Source organism: Chenopodium quinoa, unplaced genomic scaffold (assembly GCF_001683475.1).
Source record: "Chenopodium quinoa cultivar QQ74 unplaced genomic scaffold, ASM168347v1, whole genome shotgun sequence".
Lineage (NCBI taxonomy): Eukaryota > Viridiplantae > Streptophyta > Magnoliopsida > Caryophyllales > Amaranthaceae > Chenopodium > Chenopodium quinoa.
The window spans coordinates 714,836-733,128 of NW_018745454.1; the positions used below are offsets into that span (position 1 = coordinate 714,836).

The window sequence follows — 18,293 nt, forward strand, 5'->3', positions numbered from 1 at the left end:
CATTGTTTTATGTGCAATTTGTAATCGCTAAATATGTTTAGTTTCATAATTACAAAAATTACATATTCATAAAATACACATTATTACGAATCTAACAAGATCTCACTTGATATATTTTTACCTTAATTATCAACATTTAAGGTTAAAGATTGGTCAAATCAGACAATAAGATCATATCAGATCGGAACAGATTAGATCAACAAAAATCAGGTAAACTAAACAGGGTTTGAGTTACACACCTGTGAATGGATTTACAAATAATTGAAAGACAGAGTTGTCATACATCGGCCTCGTGATGTTCTGCCCTTGTTGTTATACCGGGTCTAATTTTAGCTAAATATGATTTACTTCTTTCATTCTTTATTATTCGCCTCACTTTCGATTTTAATGACAAGGGAATCAACTCAATCAAGCATACATGAAGGGAATTGTCAAACCCCATATTTATACTTCTTAACAAATATACAAATTTTTGTACCCCCTACGTTTATTTTCTTGTATTAGTGTGGGTAATATAGTACAATAAAACTACTTCCTCGTTTTTGAATACTTGCTCCACTTTTCATTTGTGGTTGGTTTTTAATACTTGTTTTATTTCCTTGTTTGAAAAGCTTTTACAATATTTAATTTATAAATTTTATTAAATTTTATGCTTATATGTAGCCTTAAGGGCCACACACACACACACACACACACATATATATAGCATTTTCCTTAATGCATTTCTCTTAATTAATGGACCCAACATAAATCATGTTTTAAATTTAAATTCTCTTTGTATTTTATTACCTCCATATTTTATTATTTTCTCCAATTTCTCGTTCTTGTAGCAGGGTGGGTAATACCGTTATAGAGTATAGTAAAACTAGTACTTCTATTGCAATACTTGTAGACTTCTAATATTGGATTTGTTGGGAACTAGACTTCCTTTTCTCATTATTAAAAAAAAATAAAAAAATAAAAAAAAAATATATCGTCCTTTTAAGAACGAGAGATTGTTATATATACCCGGGTGTACCTACACCCAACTAAGGGTCTGTTCTAATTTATTCAAATGAACTGAATTGAACTAAACTGATTAAAGCTGAATTGAAATGAAATTAAGCTGAAGATAACATACCCTAGCTCAAGGTACAATACACTTATGTTTATAAAACAATTTCTATTTAAGTTCTAATGTTCTATGATTATGAGTACTCACTTTTCTGTGTTCTATTTACTACCTCCGTTTCATATTATTTGCAACAATTTGACATAAAAATAGAGAGAAAAAATGTCTAATCGTTGTGATAATATGAAACAGAGATAATATAACATGTGTTTGTTTTTTTCTATCTTCCCTTAAATTAAAAAAACGTGTAGTTTTTCCCCCGGGGTTAGCCCCTCAGCCCTCGTGTGCAACAAAAAAAAAACCAAAACGTGGAGTACGAACAACGGAGTAGAATAATACAGAATTTGATTGGCTAACTCCACCTCCTCTAGTCCTTTACCTCTGCTGCCATTGCCAACTATTTAAACCATTCCAATCTCTCTTTCTCCTCCCAAAATTCCTAAGCCTTTTTCTCCTTTTTCAGCTACTTCTCTTTCTTCTTCATCCATTTTACCAGGTACAATTCTTTTACTTTTTCTTCTGATTTTTAAGAATCTTAACTTCTCAAGTTCAATTTTATAAGGGTAATACAAAAATTATTTATTTATAAGTTTCAACTAATTCTTTGTGCTATAAACAATTATTATGTCTTATTATTTAGTTTTGGTTATTAATTCTCTGGAAATTTTCATGATTACTTTTCTGGGTATTGCTAGTTTTTGGTACTGGAAGTTTGAATTCAGTCCGATTCAACCCTAGATTTCGAATTTATTTTATTGTATCAATTGTCTGCCTGATTAATTTTGGATACCTGAATTGTAAAGTTACTACGTACAAATTAAGCTATCAGTTGCGGCATTTACTTAATATTCAACATTAATTTATGCATTTTGCATATCCCAATTAATGGTTGTTAGAATTCTTAGAAATGGTCATTGAGCGTGCTGGGCCGAGGTAAAAAATCAGCCCACTCCTCCGGCCAGAAATTATGTGCCCAAACTAGACGGGTCGTGTGGCCTTTTCGGGCTGGGCCAAAAAAACCAACTAAAATTGCATAAAATTGCTTAGGGTCTCTTCTGATTTACCCAAGTGAGTTGAACTGAACTGAACTAATTAGAGCTGAGTTGAACTAAACTGAAATGAATTGTTTATGAGAGAAGGAAATTAGGAACTGAATTGATTGGAGATTGGAGATGAAGTGAATTAAGCCGAAGAGAACAGACCCTTAGCTTGCCAAAAAAAAAAAAAGGACGGGTAGGAAAACCTGTCCAACATCGGGTCGGGCTCACTTTGATCACCTCTAGGAATTTTGGGTCATGTTGAAATGATCAGTACACTAGAATGCTAGATTATTCGGATAGCAAGGGCATGGTGAATGGATGGTTCTGGCAAATAAATTCTTCTGTACCTTTTTTATTTCACTGTTAATAAATGTTGAAATTCGAGATCAATCCTTGTTTCCCTTAGGAAAGGGGTGGGGGGATGATATTAGCACCTTTACAAAATGGACATCTCAAGAGTTAGAAATATGCTTTGTTTTGAGTTTTTATCTCAAGGGATAAATTAGTAAATAAAGTGATTTTACATCATGTTTTAGGGTGATAAATAATGGTTTGAAAGCTGTGACTGCTTACACATGGAAGTTTTTGATTGATCTTAATGATCTATATGGTGGAGATGATAATCTGATAGATCTATTATACATGCAGCCAATGCAGGAAAGGAGTTGTTATTTTATAATCTGCTACTCCGTATAACATTGTGTTTGTTGCGTTAATAATTGAGTTTGAAAAAATTTATATGTATACATGTGCTGTTTTAAATGTTTTCTCTCTTTTTACATGTGCAGTTTTCCTTCTTTAGTCATGCAGCAGGTTGCAAGGAGGGGGATTCATTTCATGCGGAGACTGCATGGAGCAAATATTCCTGAAGATATGATCGTTGAAGGCCAAAATCGAGTAATAGATGCCTCCCTCACCCTCATTCGTGAGAAGGCGAAGCTCAAGGTAGTTCAGCTATCCACATACAGTGATGAACTGATGATTACTGTCCTTATTTGAGTTTATTCCTTATTGCTCTGCCTTGTTATCTTCTAGAATGGATGATTAAATCTCGCACTAGTGTGTGTGAATTTGTTCCATTTTAATTGTTGTTTCTAGGGCGAGCTTGTGCGGGCCTTGGGAGGAGCCAAAGCAACATCTGCACTTCTTGGAATACCTCTGGGGCATAACTCTTCATTTCTCCAAGGGCCTGCTTTTGCACCCCCACGTATTAGGGAGGCAATGTGGTGTGGAAGCACAAATGCTACAACCGAAGGAGGTAATGTCATCTCTGATTATCCATTGTTGATAAATATCATGTACCTTTTTTTTTTTTTTTTTTTTTTGAAGACAAATATCATGTACCCTGTAACTAAAAAAATTTGGTAATCTGTAACTTTTAACAGAGTTTATTTACGAGGACACCTTGTTTTCTCTTTTTAGTTCTATATTACCTTTTCTAAGATTTAAAAAAAATTATATTCTATAAAATAATTAAAATGAAAAAGTATTCATGGAAACCATTTAAAACCTCATGTGTGTGCAGGATCAGCTAACTGATAATAACTTTCTGTAATCAGAAGGTTTGATTTCATATATAATTGGTTTGTTCGATTTCAATTCAACTCACATCTGAAAGTAAGTACCATATGTTATGCTATGAGAATTTGGGAACATGTTGAAGATGTTGATATAGACTTTCTACCTTTCATTTGTTTAACTTATATGCTAATTGCTTGCCGCTAAAACTGTGACATTATGCAGGAAAAGAAATAGATAACCCTCGAGTCCTAACAGATGTAGGCGATCTTCCTGTTCAAGAGATCAGAGATTGTGGAGTGGATGATGATATACTGATGAACATTATCAGTCAGTCAGTCAAGCTAGTTATGGAAGAAGTAAGTCATCTCTTAAAATCTTCCCAACGTACAAGTAACCTGTTGTTTCCTTGAGCTTTGATTTTACATATAGAAAATCTTTTCCAGCTTTCACTTACAGATATTGCACAAGCATGATCACACCTTTTATTTTCATGCATGGGGGATACTTAATTTTTTTAATTCCACTAATAGTAATATATACATTGTTGTAGAGTCGAGTTTGATCTTATTGGCAATTGAACCCACGTTCCAAAAAAAAAAGAAAAGAAAATGCATAAATAAAAAAAGGGCAAGGTCTGATGATCATCATGGTAGCTCACATGTTCATGTATACATGATGCTCATTCATCCTATCTACAGCTTATTATTTCTTCAACCATGATCTTGTTTCCACTCGTTGTATAGTTTATTTTCAGAGGTGAAGATATGACCCTCTTGAATTTTTTTGAAATTATTTTGTTCTGATTATTTTATTGGCAGGAACCTTTGCGTCCGATGGTGTTAGGTGGTGACCATTCAATATCTTACCCAGTTGTAAGAGCTGTGTCTGAAAAGCTTGGAGGACCTATAGATATTCTACATCTAGATGCCCATCCAGATATTTATCATGAATTCGAAGGGAACAAGTATTCTCATGCATCTTCTTTTGCCCGTATAATGGAGGGTGGCTATGCAAGGAGGCTGCTGCAGGTAATTGAGTTAATTTTTGTTTTTTCCTTTTCTTTAAATTGTTCAATAAAGAGACTCAGCCTGTGCTTGTTTTCAGTGATGTGCTCTGTGATCTTTTATAAAAGCAATTTTACTCTCACCTGTAGCCATCCTATAAAAAAGAGAAGATTGATTACTATTACCAGGTTTATCTAGTATGTTCATGTTGCAGTCCACCAATTATATAGATGGATACATTATAATATTCTATAGACTCCTCGGTTTTTGCAAAAACCACTAAGTAATCAGATTTTGAGCCATTAGTCACCATCTTTTCTACTCCATATTTAGCTACCGGGGTGGTAAAACAGGGCTTTTTGTTGAATAATTTCAATAGATCTCTTAATGAAGACCATTTACATCAGCATTTGGCTTGATGTTGGGATTGGCCTGCATTACCCATATGGACTGGACTGTACCACGTAGTGTCTTTTCTGTTGGGTATATATAATATTCTTCTTAGTATATGATATTAAATGCCAGAAATCAAGAGCTGTTGACTTCCTTTTGGCATTGTAATGATCTCTGAAACTATAAGAATGTCATAAATTGTTCAGGTTGGTATAAGATCTATAAATAGCGAAGGTCGGGAGCAAGGAAAGAAATTTGGAGTGGAGCAATTTGAAATGCGAACATATTCACAAGATCGCCATTACTTGGAAAATTTGGTATTTCCTTATCTTTCTCATCTGCTCTGTGAATCTATGATTGCCAACTTATACATCATACTGTTTTATATGTTTCAATGTATGTTCATGCACATAAATGTACATCATGCTCTTCTATGCTGTTGCTTCATTTGTTTGACATCTAAGTTTCAATCCTATTATCCTTTCCTGGATTTCATTTTGCTTCCTTGATAACTCTCTTTCCTGAATTAACAATCTTTGCTCCCAAGAAATCCAACCTTCGTGTTATAGGTGGAGTATTAACAGCATTGTACATTTTCTAAATGATTTGTGTTCAATTTCTTGTTGTCACTCCTTTTTAAACAAAGCTTTGGAAATTTTCTTATTGTAGACGACCTGATGTTATCTTATTTGGGTACTCAATTGTCAGTCAATAAATTATCGAAGTCATTTATTTGCGTTACTTTGATGGCATACTACCTCAGTCCATGAAACCTTTAATATGCCTTATGTCCCATAGTAATCTATTAATTTCCAGTATTAGCATCTTTCCTCTCTGCTTCATCTCTAAAGTTGCCTCCCATGCATATCCATCTACCTTTTCACTTTCCTAATGTCCGTGCAAATTGCCAACATGCAATTTTGGGGCGAAAGATGAAGTGTGGAGTGAATTTGTTTTACTTCATCCGGATATTCAAGCGTTTTTGTGACTTTTTTCTCCTTTTGCATTGACTCAGAAACTGGGTGAGGGAGTTAAGGGTGTCTATGTGTCAATCGATGTGGACTGTCTTGACCCGGCATTTGCACCTGGTGTGTCTCACTTTGAGCCCGGAGGTCTGTCTTTTCGTGACGTTCTCAATATTCTGCATAATCTTCACGGTGATATCGTGGCTGCAGACGTGGTTGAATTTAATCCTCAGAGGGACACTGTTGATGGTATGACAGCAATGGTTGCTGCCAAGTTGGTGAGAGAACTATCAGCAGTAATGTCAAAGTAATAGTCAACATCAATCATTCATACAATAAACTAGACCAGTACAGTTCTGTTACACAACAGATGAATTGGTTTATAGTGTTTGATTTTAATGTAGTATTGTTGTTGTCAAATTGTTATTATCTTCCAAAACTTAGCTGAGATTGAAAGCATGATTGCCAAATATCTAAATAAATTCATGCTTAGCTTTTGATTTTGTGAAAAAATGTTCATAACTAATTAGCTAATCTTCAATATTTTGCTCATTGTCGTGATTACAAAGTAAACATTCTCGTAGCAGCTATGGTTTAGGTGCAATTCCTATGCAAAAGACCGCATTCAGGTTCTCTACACTTACAGAGCATAGTACAGAGTAACTCATAAGAGTGTTAAGACAATTCGATTCCTCTAAAACTGAACTAGTATGGAGCAAGAAAAATTTAGGGCTGACGAAAACAGTTTAGGTGCAATTGTAGAGGCTTATAATAGCCTCGTTGCAAAGGTAGTATAAATTCACAAATGTAGTTCAATGACATTCCTTGAAAATTTTACAGTTAGATGCTAGCTATTGTTCAAGTCAAATGTGGCGTGGTCGCCTACTCTCAAGTTTGTTACAATGGGAAAGATCAAGAGTTCGAAAAAAAAAACTTGTGTATAATGCTACTCTCAAGAATTTCCTCACTTGAACTATTTCTGCAATCAAGCTCAATGGTTTAACACATCATCTTTTTGAAGTTTCCTGTGAAGTATACATGTAATGCTACAACAAATGATCTTAGCTTACAACTCTTTCCACTTTTCCACCTTACGGTACAATGGTTTCCGTTTCTTTGCCACCTTCTCGCTTCTCTAAGGAGATACACTTGTACCTTCTTGCACAAAATACATAGAACCCTAGATTTACTGCAGTTAAAGCAGCCGACAGGAAAAAGAACCTGTCTAAGTGCCCGTCATTCAAGTTGGGAGGCACCCAACCTGGCTTGCCATTCCTCGTGGTAATACGCATTACAACAGACAACATCAAGCTGCATAAGTAGCTTCCCATTGCTGAAGAAGACATCGATAATCCTAGTCCAATACTCTTTATACCATCGGGTGTTTGCGAGGAGAAAAACTCCCATTGAGCCACATAAACAAAGGCCTCAGCAATTCCTACTAGAACATACTGTGGAGTTTGCCAAAAGATACTCAAAGGACTTATATCCTCCCCACTCAAAATAGCGTATTTCCTCCTTTGTTGTTCCAATAACCCTGCTACTATTATTGCAACAACTGCTATTGATAGTCCAACACCGATCCTTTGTAGCTCGCTTGGAGGCTTTGGCTTCCTCTTTGTGAGCTTAACATAAAGAGGGACTATGAGTTTGTCATAAAAGATGATGAAGGTTGATGTGCTGATTATGTCAAAAGCAGTCATACTTGCTGGGGGAAGTGGAAGGCTCCTATCGCGGTGTTCATGGTGGCTCCTTGCTCTATGAAGAGAGACAACATTTGGATGAAAACAACCGAAGATAGTATGGTACATAGCCATATAGGTAGTAATCTTAGGATGCATTTCACTTCCTCGACTTGAGTGACTGTGCATAGCCGCCAAGGGTTCGTAGGGGATGTCTTCTCTGGTATAAAGGACGTGTCTACCGGTGTGATGATTGCTGCTCTATCGAGAAACCTGCAAGGAAAGAAATCGCAGTGAATAAGGAGCAGAGGAAGCAGAGTTTAGTAGATGATAAATGCAATTTATACATTCGATCTTAAAATATAACTTATTTTTGATTGGCGATCATATTTTTACTATCACTTATGTTAAGGGTAGTATCGGGAAAAAATATTTATTAAATTTAGAAAGTGACTTATTATTTTAGGACAATTTAAGTTACAGCGTGATCAATTATTACTTATAAATAGAAAGAGTAGATGATTCTGAAGCGAGATGATTACTTACTTGAACCCATTCGAGTGGAGTAATTTTCGAGCTCCAATCATCTCACTATCCTTTCCTTGAATCTCATAAAGCCCTTCACCATGTTGAGGAACCTCAAGGCTCATTTTCCTAAAGGATGCAACAATCACTTGAAAGAACCTAGAGATTGGGTTACCACTAGGCTTAAAATGCCTATATCTCATAGTTCCACTAAACAGCAAAATCAAAGCAGCAATTCCACAACAAGTAGATATCCAAAATCCAAGCACCCAATCTCCCATTGTCTCAATGTATACCAAAATTGTCTCTCCAATTAAGGAACCCATGTTTAAGGCGACGTAGAAGTAGCTGAAAAACGAGGTCTTTGCCCGGCTTTCTTCAGGATCTTCCTCATCAAATTGATCAGCTCCGAATGTAGCTAGTGCAGGTTCAGCTGCCCCGTTACCTAAGGCAACTAAGTAGATTGATATGAAGAATATTGCTGTCTCGAATTTCGAGTGAGGATCACATTGTTGCTCTAGTGTTCCACAACCACCAGGTTTTAGTAGGAGATGTTGGGTTGTCAAGGAGCTTGCAATTAACCCCTGCATACATTAAGAAGCACTTGTTTAACTTCATTATTTCATACTAATGACAGCTACTTAATCGCGAAATTAACTCTAATGACAATCTGATTTGAGCTAATTTGAATGCTTGTAATAAAATAAGAAGTAATTAATTATTGGCAAGATCACGCCTTTTTTTTTTTTTTTTTTGATGAAAGGAAACACAAAACCCGATGATTGAATCTACTCCTGGCATAGATATAACGTGTTGAACATTTAAAATCGTCAGTCCCATTTTTTGTGCACAACAATATGTGTAACTCATGGTTCATGTTAATTTTATGAGTCTATGACCCACAACTTCTAATTAACTTAAAACAAAATAACCGTTCAAACAAATAAATTGAGGACTACATTGTGGTACATAAGGACATATCTCTTAAGTTAAAACAAAACACGCATAAAAAACTTTAGTTTTTTAGCGTGTTTAATGTTTATACATTTATCTTACGTGCTGTAATAGATTATATAACGTTATTATGAATTTATGATATGCAATAAAGACTAAAAGATTAAGATCAAGAGTGGGTGAGGACAGATATATACTCACAATGGTAAGAACAGCTTGGAAGATTAAGCAAGTGAAATATCTTCCCAAATATGAATCACTGAGAAAAGCCCCTATCAATGAGAAGAGATACACCGCGCCCATCCACATACTGAAGGTGTTTGCTGCCTCGGCGTTTGTCTGTCTCAACACCGATTTGGAGAATAACACCAAGTTCACTTCCACACCAACAAATGCTAGTGTTGCTAGTACTTCATTACCTATTTTTTGAAAACATCAAAAACTTACATATCTTTAGAGCAAAAACGGAAAAAAATAAGACATAACTATGTTAACATCATGTTCTATACAGTTGTATGTCGCCCTAGCAATTACTATCTCCACCTCAAAATAATGTCATCTTTAATTTTCATGGTCATAGGCTTACAAACATGTTGATTTAACGGTTGACAGGTTATAATTTACACATGTCGATATATCTTAATTTACTTCAAGGTCATATTTACTTTGAACGTGTGAAGATAATTAAAGAAGTTTGAAACCGAGAATTTTATAAAGGATTTTTTCTTATATACAATTTGAGATTGTCTTTTCAAATACATCTTGAGATCTTAGTGATCATAGTGTCTTAAGAAATCAATACAAAAGTTATGTTTCATCGCCAACTTATACATTCATGAATGTATAAAGTAAACTCCTATTTTTAAAGTCCCAAAATAACTTTTTCATTATCTTCTTGACCAACTTTTATTGCTCAATCTCAACTTCTATCTTTATCGTGACAAAAGGTAGAATCTCGCATGATTATGTGATATTTCAAAAGTACTAAATTTAGCCATCAACAAGGAAGAGTCCATCAATTTCAATTATGATTTAATTGAATTCAAAGTGATAATTGTCCCCATGCCACTAAACAACATAATAATAAAATTTTGGACAAAAATTAAATATTTTATATCATGTAAACATTAAACAATATATATGTATACTTCATATTTTAGCGCATGTTGAACTTATGATGATTTATTGACAACAAAATAAGGTACATAGGGTCCATGAGACCAACCGAAAAGGTGTCACATAATTATATTTTTGGGATTCTTAAAATTTAGATCAATATAATTATTTAATTAATCTCTATTATTCTCCAAATAATAAGTCAATTCCTTAAATAATTTGGTGTCCATCTTAAATATCTAGTAACATGTCATTACTTTTTTTCATACCGGTAATTTTTGTAGTTTAAAATTTAAAGCACATATCGCATGCATATAGATCTAGTCTAGTATAATATGAGTAAAAGTTAAAGATATACAAAGACCGGGAGATTAGCAAAGTAAATTTATACTAATTTTTTGGTGGACCTAATTAATCATAATCTATTGTACTTATTATATCATGGATTGAAATTTCCTTTCGGTGACATGCTAAGTTCACAAGATTCATGATTTTGTATGTGAATGCCAACAAGTTAGCTAACTAGGAATTGGCACCATCATTTAAGAGGATAAAGTTTTTCTCTATTCTTTGACTAAAACTAGGTAAAATTTTCACTACTGAGTACATTCTTTTTCATCAAAGATTGAAATGACTCTTATTTGTATTTTCAGTTGACCATAAATTTAGTTGTTACGTTATTACTATCTCTGTTTTATAATTAACAGTTGGTCTTATTTTTTGAGGTCAAACTTTGAGTCTCTCCAAATTATAATAGACCACATTAATTTTGATGGTGGGTGATAAAAGGAAATAACATGACCTTTCTTGGACAAACTCGATATGAATCCAAAAGTGTTCTATACTTCGTTCTATGAAGTGTAATAATTGCAACAATTTGACTTAAAAAATTATCATAATTAAGTAGTTATTACCTAAGAGTAACATCCCGGCTCTCCACCCACCGGTTCTTCCTTTGGCTGCAGGCCTTCCATGCCGATCTAGTGATCCATCTTTCGTGTAGGAAATCCATGTTTTCGCGTTACTACTGCTACTACTACTGCTGCTACTACCGCCCTGTGATCAATCAAATATTCTTAATATATAACTCTTTACTACACTCAAAATAAATTGGAAGGTAACAAAAAAAAAAATCATATGATAACGTTAATGCTAGCAAATTATGATCATTAAGAAATGTTTGTACACTGCTATATGTGCTCCATTTTTTTTTTCCACTAATGATAGAATAACACGACGATGTACTACAAGCTAATTAAGCTCATAACAGTCAATCAACAAATTATTAACTCAACGTGGTTGGTTAACTCAAATTCATTAAAAATTTTACCCAAACAAAAATAATGAAGAATTATATATTCGTACCATCTTGGGTTATATATTAATATATAAAATTATAAATGAAGTGAGTGATATCGACTATTGCCTCACTCATGATTAAACTTATTATTCAATAGAATGGAGTTTTAGACTTTGTTCAAACTAAACTAAATGCACATAAACATACGCGAAATATGTTCCTATGTTCATAAATAAACATACGCGAAATATGTTCCTATGTTCATAAACTATCTCATATATAACATGCATTTTAGACTTTGTTCAAACTCGGTTCATTTGCTAATTAAGTTTTAAATGCCAAATCCAAGTTTTTAATCGAGTTTTCGAGCAAGAAAGTTGTTTTATTGGATAGAGGATACTCTTCAATTTTTACTACAAGACATCCAAAACTAGACATTATAATGAGTGAATTGCATCATCAAATATATAAGCCTTTTTCAATACACTTTTATTGGAAAATTAATTAAAGTGGTAGGTAGAATTGAAAATGCAAGTTAGTTATAATTGTGTAGTACAATATATTTCCTCAATCTTTTTAATTGATGATCAAGCTTCACTCCTTGCGGCTTGTATCATACTTTTCCAAGACCAAATCATACTCGCTATCAAATCCTCCCTCACTAAGGAATTATAAAAAATAAAAGTTTATAAAACAAAAGGCCTTTTCAAGTTCTAATAGTTTGACTTTGAAGTACTCTAAACTTTGCCAGAAAAAAAAAATAAAAAAAAATGAAATTTTGTGATTTAAGACTTTGAAGTACTCTAAACTTTGCCAAAAAAAAAGTGAAAAAAGTGAAATTTTGTGATATATATAAGATTCTTATACATTATTAATTGCACATACTCTCGTATGTATTAGTTGGAATTTTTCTTTGTATGTAGTTGTAATAAGCTAGAGAACAACTTTACTTGTCTCATAAATTTGTTATGGCATTAACACATAGTTATATTGAGTGACTTTATATACGAATAAATAATTAATGAGAAAGCCCATGTCAATAATTACTCTAGTCATGAATGATAATAACAAGTGTCCACTAATACTTTTAAATCTCATATTGATATTAATATTGTACCAACTTGATATCTAAAACTATCAATAGTCTTGTTGGTGTTGTTAAGACTTGTGATCATACCATGAGGTTTGAAGCACTAGGCTACTAGCGGACACTTGTTATTGTCATTAATGACGGAAGTCTCGTACGTAGAGAGTATGTACTGTAGACGCCAAATTCAAGGAAAAATGCCCAGTCAACAATTTCAATAACATATTGGTTCCATTTAATTATAGGAAAATTATTATGTAAAGCAAAAGATTATCAAATTAAATGTTTAATCTTTGATAAGCAGTTTTAAAAAAAAGGTTGATCCTACAGTAATCAGCAATTATTAGATAGGTTTTCCCATCTAAGCATTAGACAAGCAACAATAATTAGCAATTACAACCGCATATAAACATTTAATGTTTACTAAATTATTGCTACTTTTGATTATAACCCTGTAAAAATCAATTCATAAGACAATTGATAAAACTAATATTTTTACTCTTTGTATGCATTTTTTTATAAACACCCGGTGTATGTGTATTAAAAAAATATATATAACAAAATCTTTTGAATAATGTCAACATAATTTAATTTTTTGTAACAATATTATACGTAAAAAAAAGGAAAAATAACATGTACGGAGTATTTAATTGATATGTTTTCTTTTTTTTGTTGACAGATAATTGATATATTTCCTAAAATGGGGAGAGTAACACCAAAGTGACGTATGTTAAGGGAGCATTCAAAACTTACAACCAAGAAGAAAAGAGAGAAATAGTTTTACAAAATTATAAATTATACAATACTTCAGAATTTATACATCTAAGAAAAAAAAAAGAAGAAATGAAGTTCTACAGAATAAAATTAGTGAAAAAAAGAGAGGTTGTTTTTAATTAAAAATAAAAAAATTTACCTGGGATCCATTACAAACTAAAGAAGATTCACTGGAATGCAATTTTGTCTCCATCTTTCAAATTCTCTGTTTTTTTTTTTTTTTTTTTTGGTTTTTGTTTTTGTTCTTCTAATTTAATTTATATTTCTGGGATTTAATTTGTGAAATGAAGGGGAAAAAAAGAAAAGAAAAAAAGGAAGAGGTTGGAAAAAATGGTGAAGAGGTAGAGTGAAACAGATGGCAGAGAAGAAGAAATGGATTGCTGCATGCCAAAATGAGAATGAGGAAAATCAGCAAGTGATTTGTTGGCCCATGCAGAGCAACTCTTGTTTTTATAACCAAAGTAATTAAGGCTCTGACATTTTTGTGCAAGGGTATTTTAATCATTTTATATGGATGTTGAGGGAAAAAGTATATAACTATTTAAATAAATACTTTTAAATAAATAATGTACTATACTGTATATTTATTTATAATGATACATGCATGTTAAATGATGTTATGGAGTACAACAATTTAAATAGTGTAACAGCTTTTACTTCCATATAATGTCAAAGAAAATCTGATCTGATTCTTATTAACAATGTCATACTAATATACTATAGTGAGATTATATGGTTACCACAAGATAAGTGAGAAAATATGGTCTGATTATAGATTTTATTATTATTATTATTATTAAAAAACAAAAATCATATTGGACCGGCTCAATTACAGTAGTTGTTTCGGGGTTTTCTGATGTCCTGCGGGAGAGTTACAATTCCGAGACTGGAACCGGACGCCTGTACCTGCAAAACAAACGGATGCTCCGGATGATTGGAGATCCGCCTCCGACGGTCAAGTTAGTACTTGATTAAGGAGTAACTAATGCGGAAATTAAAGTGATTGAGTCTCTCTAGGTGAGAGTGTTTAATGGGTGTAATCTGCGTAATCCCCCTTAATGAGGATTAAGGGAGGTATTTATAACCTCGGGAAACGTGTCAATCCTAGGTTTAGGTTAACCTTGGGCTGATTGGGCTTCCCTCGGAAGTTGGACCTAGGTGGCCGACTTCTCCATTAGGCATGGAGTATGCCACGTGTCATGAAATAATAGGTCCAGGGTGGACGAATAAGCGTGTGCCACGTGGCAAGCCCTGAGAGGTCCAACTGGGGACACTTGGCAGGACTTGCTTGGCTCACGTGGCGCATTCCGATTGGTGGGAGCAAAATCCCCTAATCATTTGCCCCTCACAGGTGGCACGTGACTGGTCACGTGTTACCTGTGACAGGTGTCGCCCTGTAACAGGCGACGGCCTGCTACAGGTGTCACTCGGCGAAAGGCCGAGAGATTCTCCCGCCCAAATTTTGAATTCCGGAAGTGACCCTTCGCCTTCTCACTTCGCCTATATAAGGGAGTGTTGCCTTCGGTCATTTTCACACTTGAGAACTTTGTGAGAGAACATTCGGACCCCTGAACTTGCTCTGACATTTTGGACCCTTTCTGCCTACCGCCTGCTCTGACAAGCCGACTGCAAAGGATTTTTAGAACTTCATCAATCGTCACTCGTTCAGGTAACCGTCGGTTCTCTTACTCTTAATTTTCTCTTTACTTTATTCTTTTTTGAAATGGCACCACGGAAACACACGACACGACCTAGGTTAGCGATCAGCCGGTCACCGGGGACGGCTGAATCTAGGACTAGGAGTGTCGCCTGCCCTTTTCTGGACCTATCTTTGCCCTTTATACAAAGTCCGACTGTATCTGTGTCTATGCAAAACATGATGGCCAGAACAAAAAAGACGGCTAGGATCTCGAACTCAGACGGCTCCTCCCACCGGGTGCCGATTAGTGAAACATCTGACCAGGCGCCAGATGTGGAAGTGAAACAAAGCGGATTGAAAGCCGGCAGTTCTGAGGGAGGAGTCAAAGTGACCCCTTCCCATTTTACAGTTGACAATTCTACATTCTCTCCTGCTCCTTTTAAAGGAGAGGAGGCGGGCCCCTCTGGGAGAGGGGAGGAGTCGTCCTCTTCGGACTCGTCAGAGGACGAATCCGAGTCTAGCTCTTCTGGCCATGCTTCTCTGGACACAGAAGAGAAAAACAGTCGCCTACAAGAGGCGAGGCTTTCTCACGCAGTTGAGAAGGGGGACAATTGGGCGGAGCCATCCGCCTCTCACCAAGAGCAAAATACCCCCTACTACTGCACGGTACCTCGGGGCCGGATCACGGCCATGCAAGAAAAAGTGGGGAGCTTTATAGCAAACCACACAATGGGCCCCGGCTTTTTAGTGTTCGTGCCGGATCCAGAAGACACAGTCGTCTGGCCGGCTGGTACTAGTTATGATGGCGCCTGCTTTGGCTGCTACGAGGCGGCCATCAAGGCTGGGATGCACTTCCCACTACATCCGGCTGTTCAACGGATCTTGGATGGGTATGAGTTGGGGTTATGGCAGTTAGCCCCGAACTCCTGGGTCAACGTACTCGGCTATGTGGCCGGGTGCGAACTGCACGGGGTGGAGCCGAACTTTGAGGCTTTCGCCCACATGAACTACCTCAGCCGGACCCCTAAGGCAGGCGGTACCGGCTGGTATCAATTGACGAGCCACAGGGGCTACCTCATGACAAGAGGTAAAGCAAACAAATGGAAGGACTGGCGGAGCACCTTCCTTATCATTGAGAGTTCAGACACAGAGCTGAACAGGCGCTTCAACAGGTGGAACAGGAATCCGCCCCTTCTTGCAGGCGGCCGCAGCATGCCGCCTGTTCCCCCCAAGGCTAAGAAAGAGATCCTAGATAAAGGACTCTTCAAAGTAGAGTCGAAGGTGAACTCTACTTCAGGGGTACGAGAGCAAGTACCTCTGCACTGCGTCCCGAGCTTCAAATGGCTCTACGACGAGTACTTTTTGGCCGCCTGTGGCCTCAGCAGTTGGTGCTCAAGAGGTAGCCGGCCTGTCGAATACTCTGTTGTTCCATGCATTTCTGTTATGACTTTTATTAACTTTGCTATTTGTTTTTGCAGCGGACGCCATGAGCAAAATTACCGCCTCCAAGACTGCGGCGACCATGTTGCGGGCCTCCATCATGCAACAGTCTTCAACCGACTCCCCCAACAAGGGGGAACCCTTGGTGGGCTTCGAACCTTTCACTCTCTTTTTGGAGTTGTGTTTATGCATATACTGACTATTTTCTTCTTTTTTAGACGGGCGCTCCAAGAGCTTCTTCTTCCCAACAGCCGGACTCCAAGGCCCGGAGGACGACTGTTGCGAGCTCTCCTGGTTCTGCCAGGAAACATGCGGCGGCTGAGAAACAGCCGGCCCTCCTTCCAAAACTTCAATTGGGCCGCCTAGAAGTATGAAGTTGTCCTTGTAAATTTTAGACTTGCTCCCTTCTTTACTAGGTCTAATCCGTTTGTCTATGCTTAATGCAGCCGGCCCTCAGGAGCCTGACTTGGTCGAGGTGGCCAAGTCTATGATCAAGGCCGTTCCTCCAGCTGAAAGGGAGACGGTCAGGGGTGTCGGCACCCTTGACCTAGACGGGATTGCAGGAGTCCTTGCTGAGGTATACTTAACATATTTTTGAGTATTTGAATTCCAGGACGCCTCTCTCTCTCTTTTTTTTTTTTTTTGTTTGGAAACTGACGCATGTTCCCCTTTTTACTTAGGCCCTGCTCCGAGTAAACGGCCTCCGTAAGCCGCTTGACAGGAAGAACAAAGAGGTAAAGGCTGCAAAAGCTATGGCCGCCTCTGACTGTGATAAGGCAATGTTTCAAATTGCCCAAAATGAGGTTCTGACAATTGATATTCTTATTATCAGGCGCAGGCTACCGCCGCTATCCGGGCTCAGTTAGAGGCGGCCCAGAAGAGGAATAGTGAGCTGGAGGCGACCATCAACAATCTCAAGGCCGAGCTGAGACCTCTTCGCCAAAAGATGTCCTCATACGACACCTTGGAGAAATCTTTGGCGGCTGTTAAGGAACGCCTGGTGACCCAGGAAAAGAGTCTTACTCAGGAGCTCTCGGAAAAGGCCGAGAAAGAAAAGAAAGAGCTGGTCCGGGAGATGATGGAAGACTCTGCTCAAATCGAGCGCATGACTTGGGGCCGCCTCTTCCCCAATGCCGACTTTGCCTCCTGGGAAAAAACGTACCGCCAGTGTTCTGATAGATATAATCAAGAGATCCTGGCGGCTGCTGAGGACGAGGCGTTGGAGGAGGAGGAGTAGCCGGTAGTGGCGCTTGTGCCGCTTGGGGGTAATGCATCGAAGAAGGATGCAGATGAAGCCCAGTCCAGCAAAAAGAGTGCTGACCAGGCGGCAGCTGCTAATATTGAAGATCTGCCCCCTTCTTAAGCTTTATGTCTTCTTTCCACGGCCTGCGTGTCGTTTGTTTGTATTTACCCGGCCAGGGGGCCGGGGCTCTGAATATTTGGCCGGTCTTTAATGACCGGCTTCCTTTTAATGAATGTTTTTGTTTTGCTTCAAATTTGTTTAAGTATTGAATATTCTGATATCTAATTGCACACTATACCGACTGTTTTACATGGCCGATAGTTGCAGACATGTACGGATAGTTAGTCACGCCGCCTATGCCCCTGGACGACTGGTTGTCTGTTTCCAGGCTAGGCGATCAGTCGGCCATTTATCCAATCGGTATTCGACCCATTTTAAAGACTGGATCCCCTTTAGGTAGGCGGTCCTGTCATTTGTAAAATTAACTAAGTAGGAAAGT

The 18,293-nt window shown here is 36.9% G+C and overlaps 1 protein-coding gene and 1 pseudogene across 2 annotated transcripts; one reads left to right on the forward strand and one right to left on the reverse strand.

Moving 5' to 3' along the window:
- Positions 1–1,406: 1,406 nt before the first annotated feature.
- Positions 1,407–6,568, forward strand: LOC110713884 (arginase 1, mitochondrial-like). Of its 2 annotated transcripts, none has more exons than XM_021892320.1 (7): positions 1,407–1,607; positions 2,954–3,096; positions 3,250–3,409; positions 3,895–4,028; positions 4,491–4,700; positions 5,276–5,386; positions 6,085–6,568. In XM_021892320.1, the coding sequence occupies exons 2-7, from the start codon at positions 2,956–2,958 to the stop codon at positions 6,343–6,345; spliced, it is 1,017 nt and encodes a 338-aa protein (XP_021748012.1). In that variant the 5' UTR covers positions 1,407–1,607; positions 2,954–2,955; the 3' UTR covers positions 6,346–6,568. The 2 variants fall into 2 exon arrangements, with proteins under 2 accessions (XP_021748012.1, XP_021748011.1); XM_021892319.1 differs by having other exon boundaries at positions 1,408–1,607; positions 2,940–3,096.
- Positions 6,569–6,832: 264 nt separating this feature from the next.
- LOC110713882 lies at positions 6,833–14,011 on the reverse strand (annotated as a pseudogene).
- Positions 14,012–18,293: the final 4,282 nt, after the last annotated feature.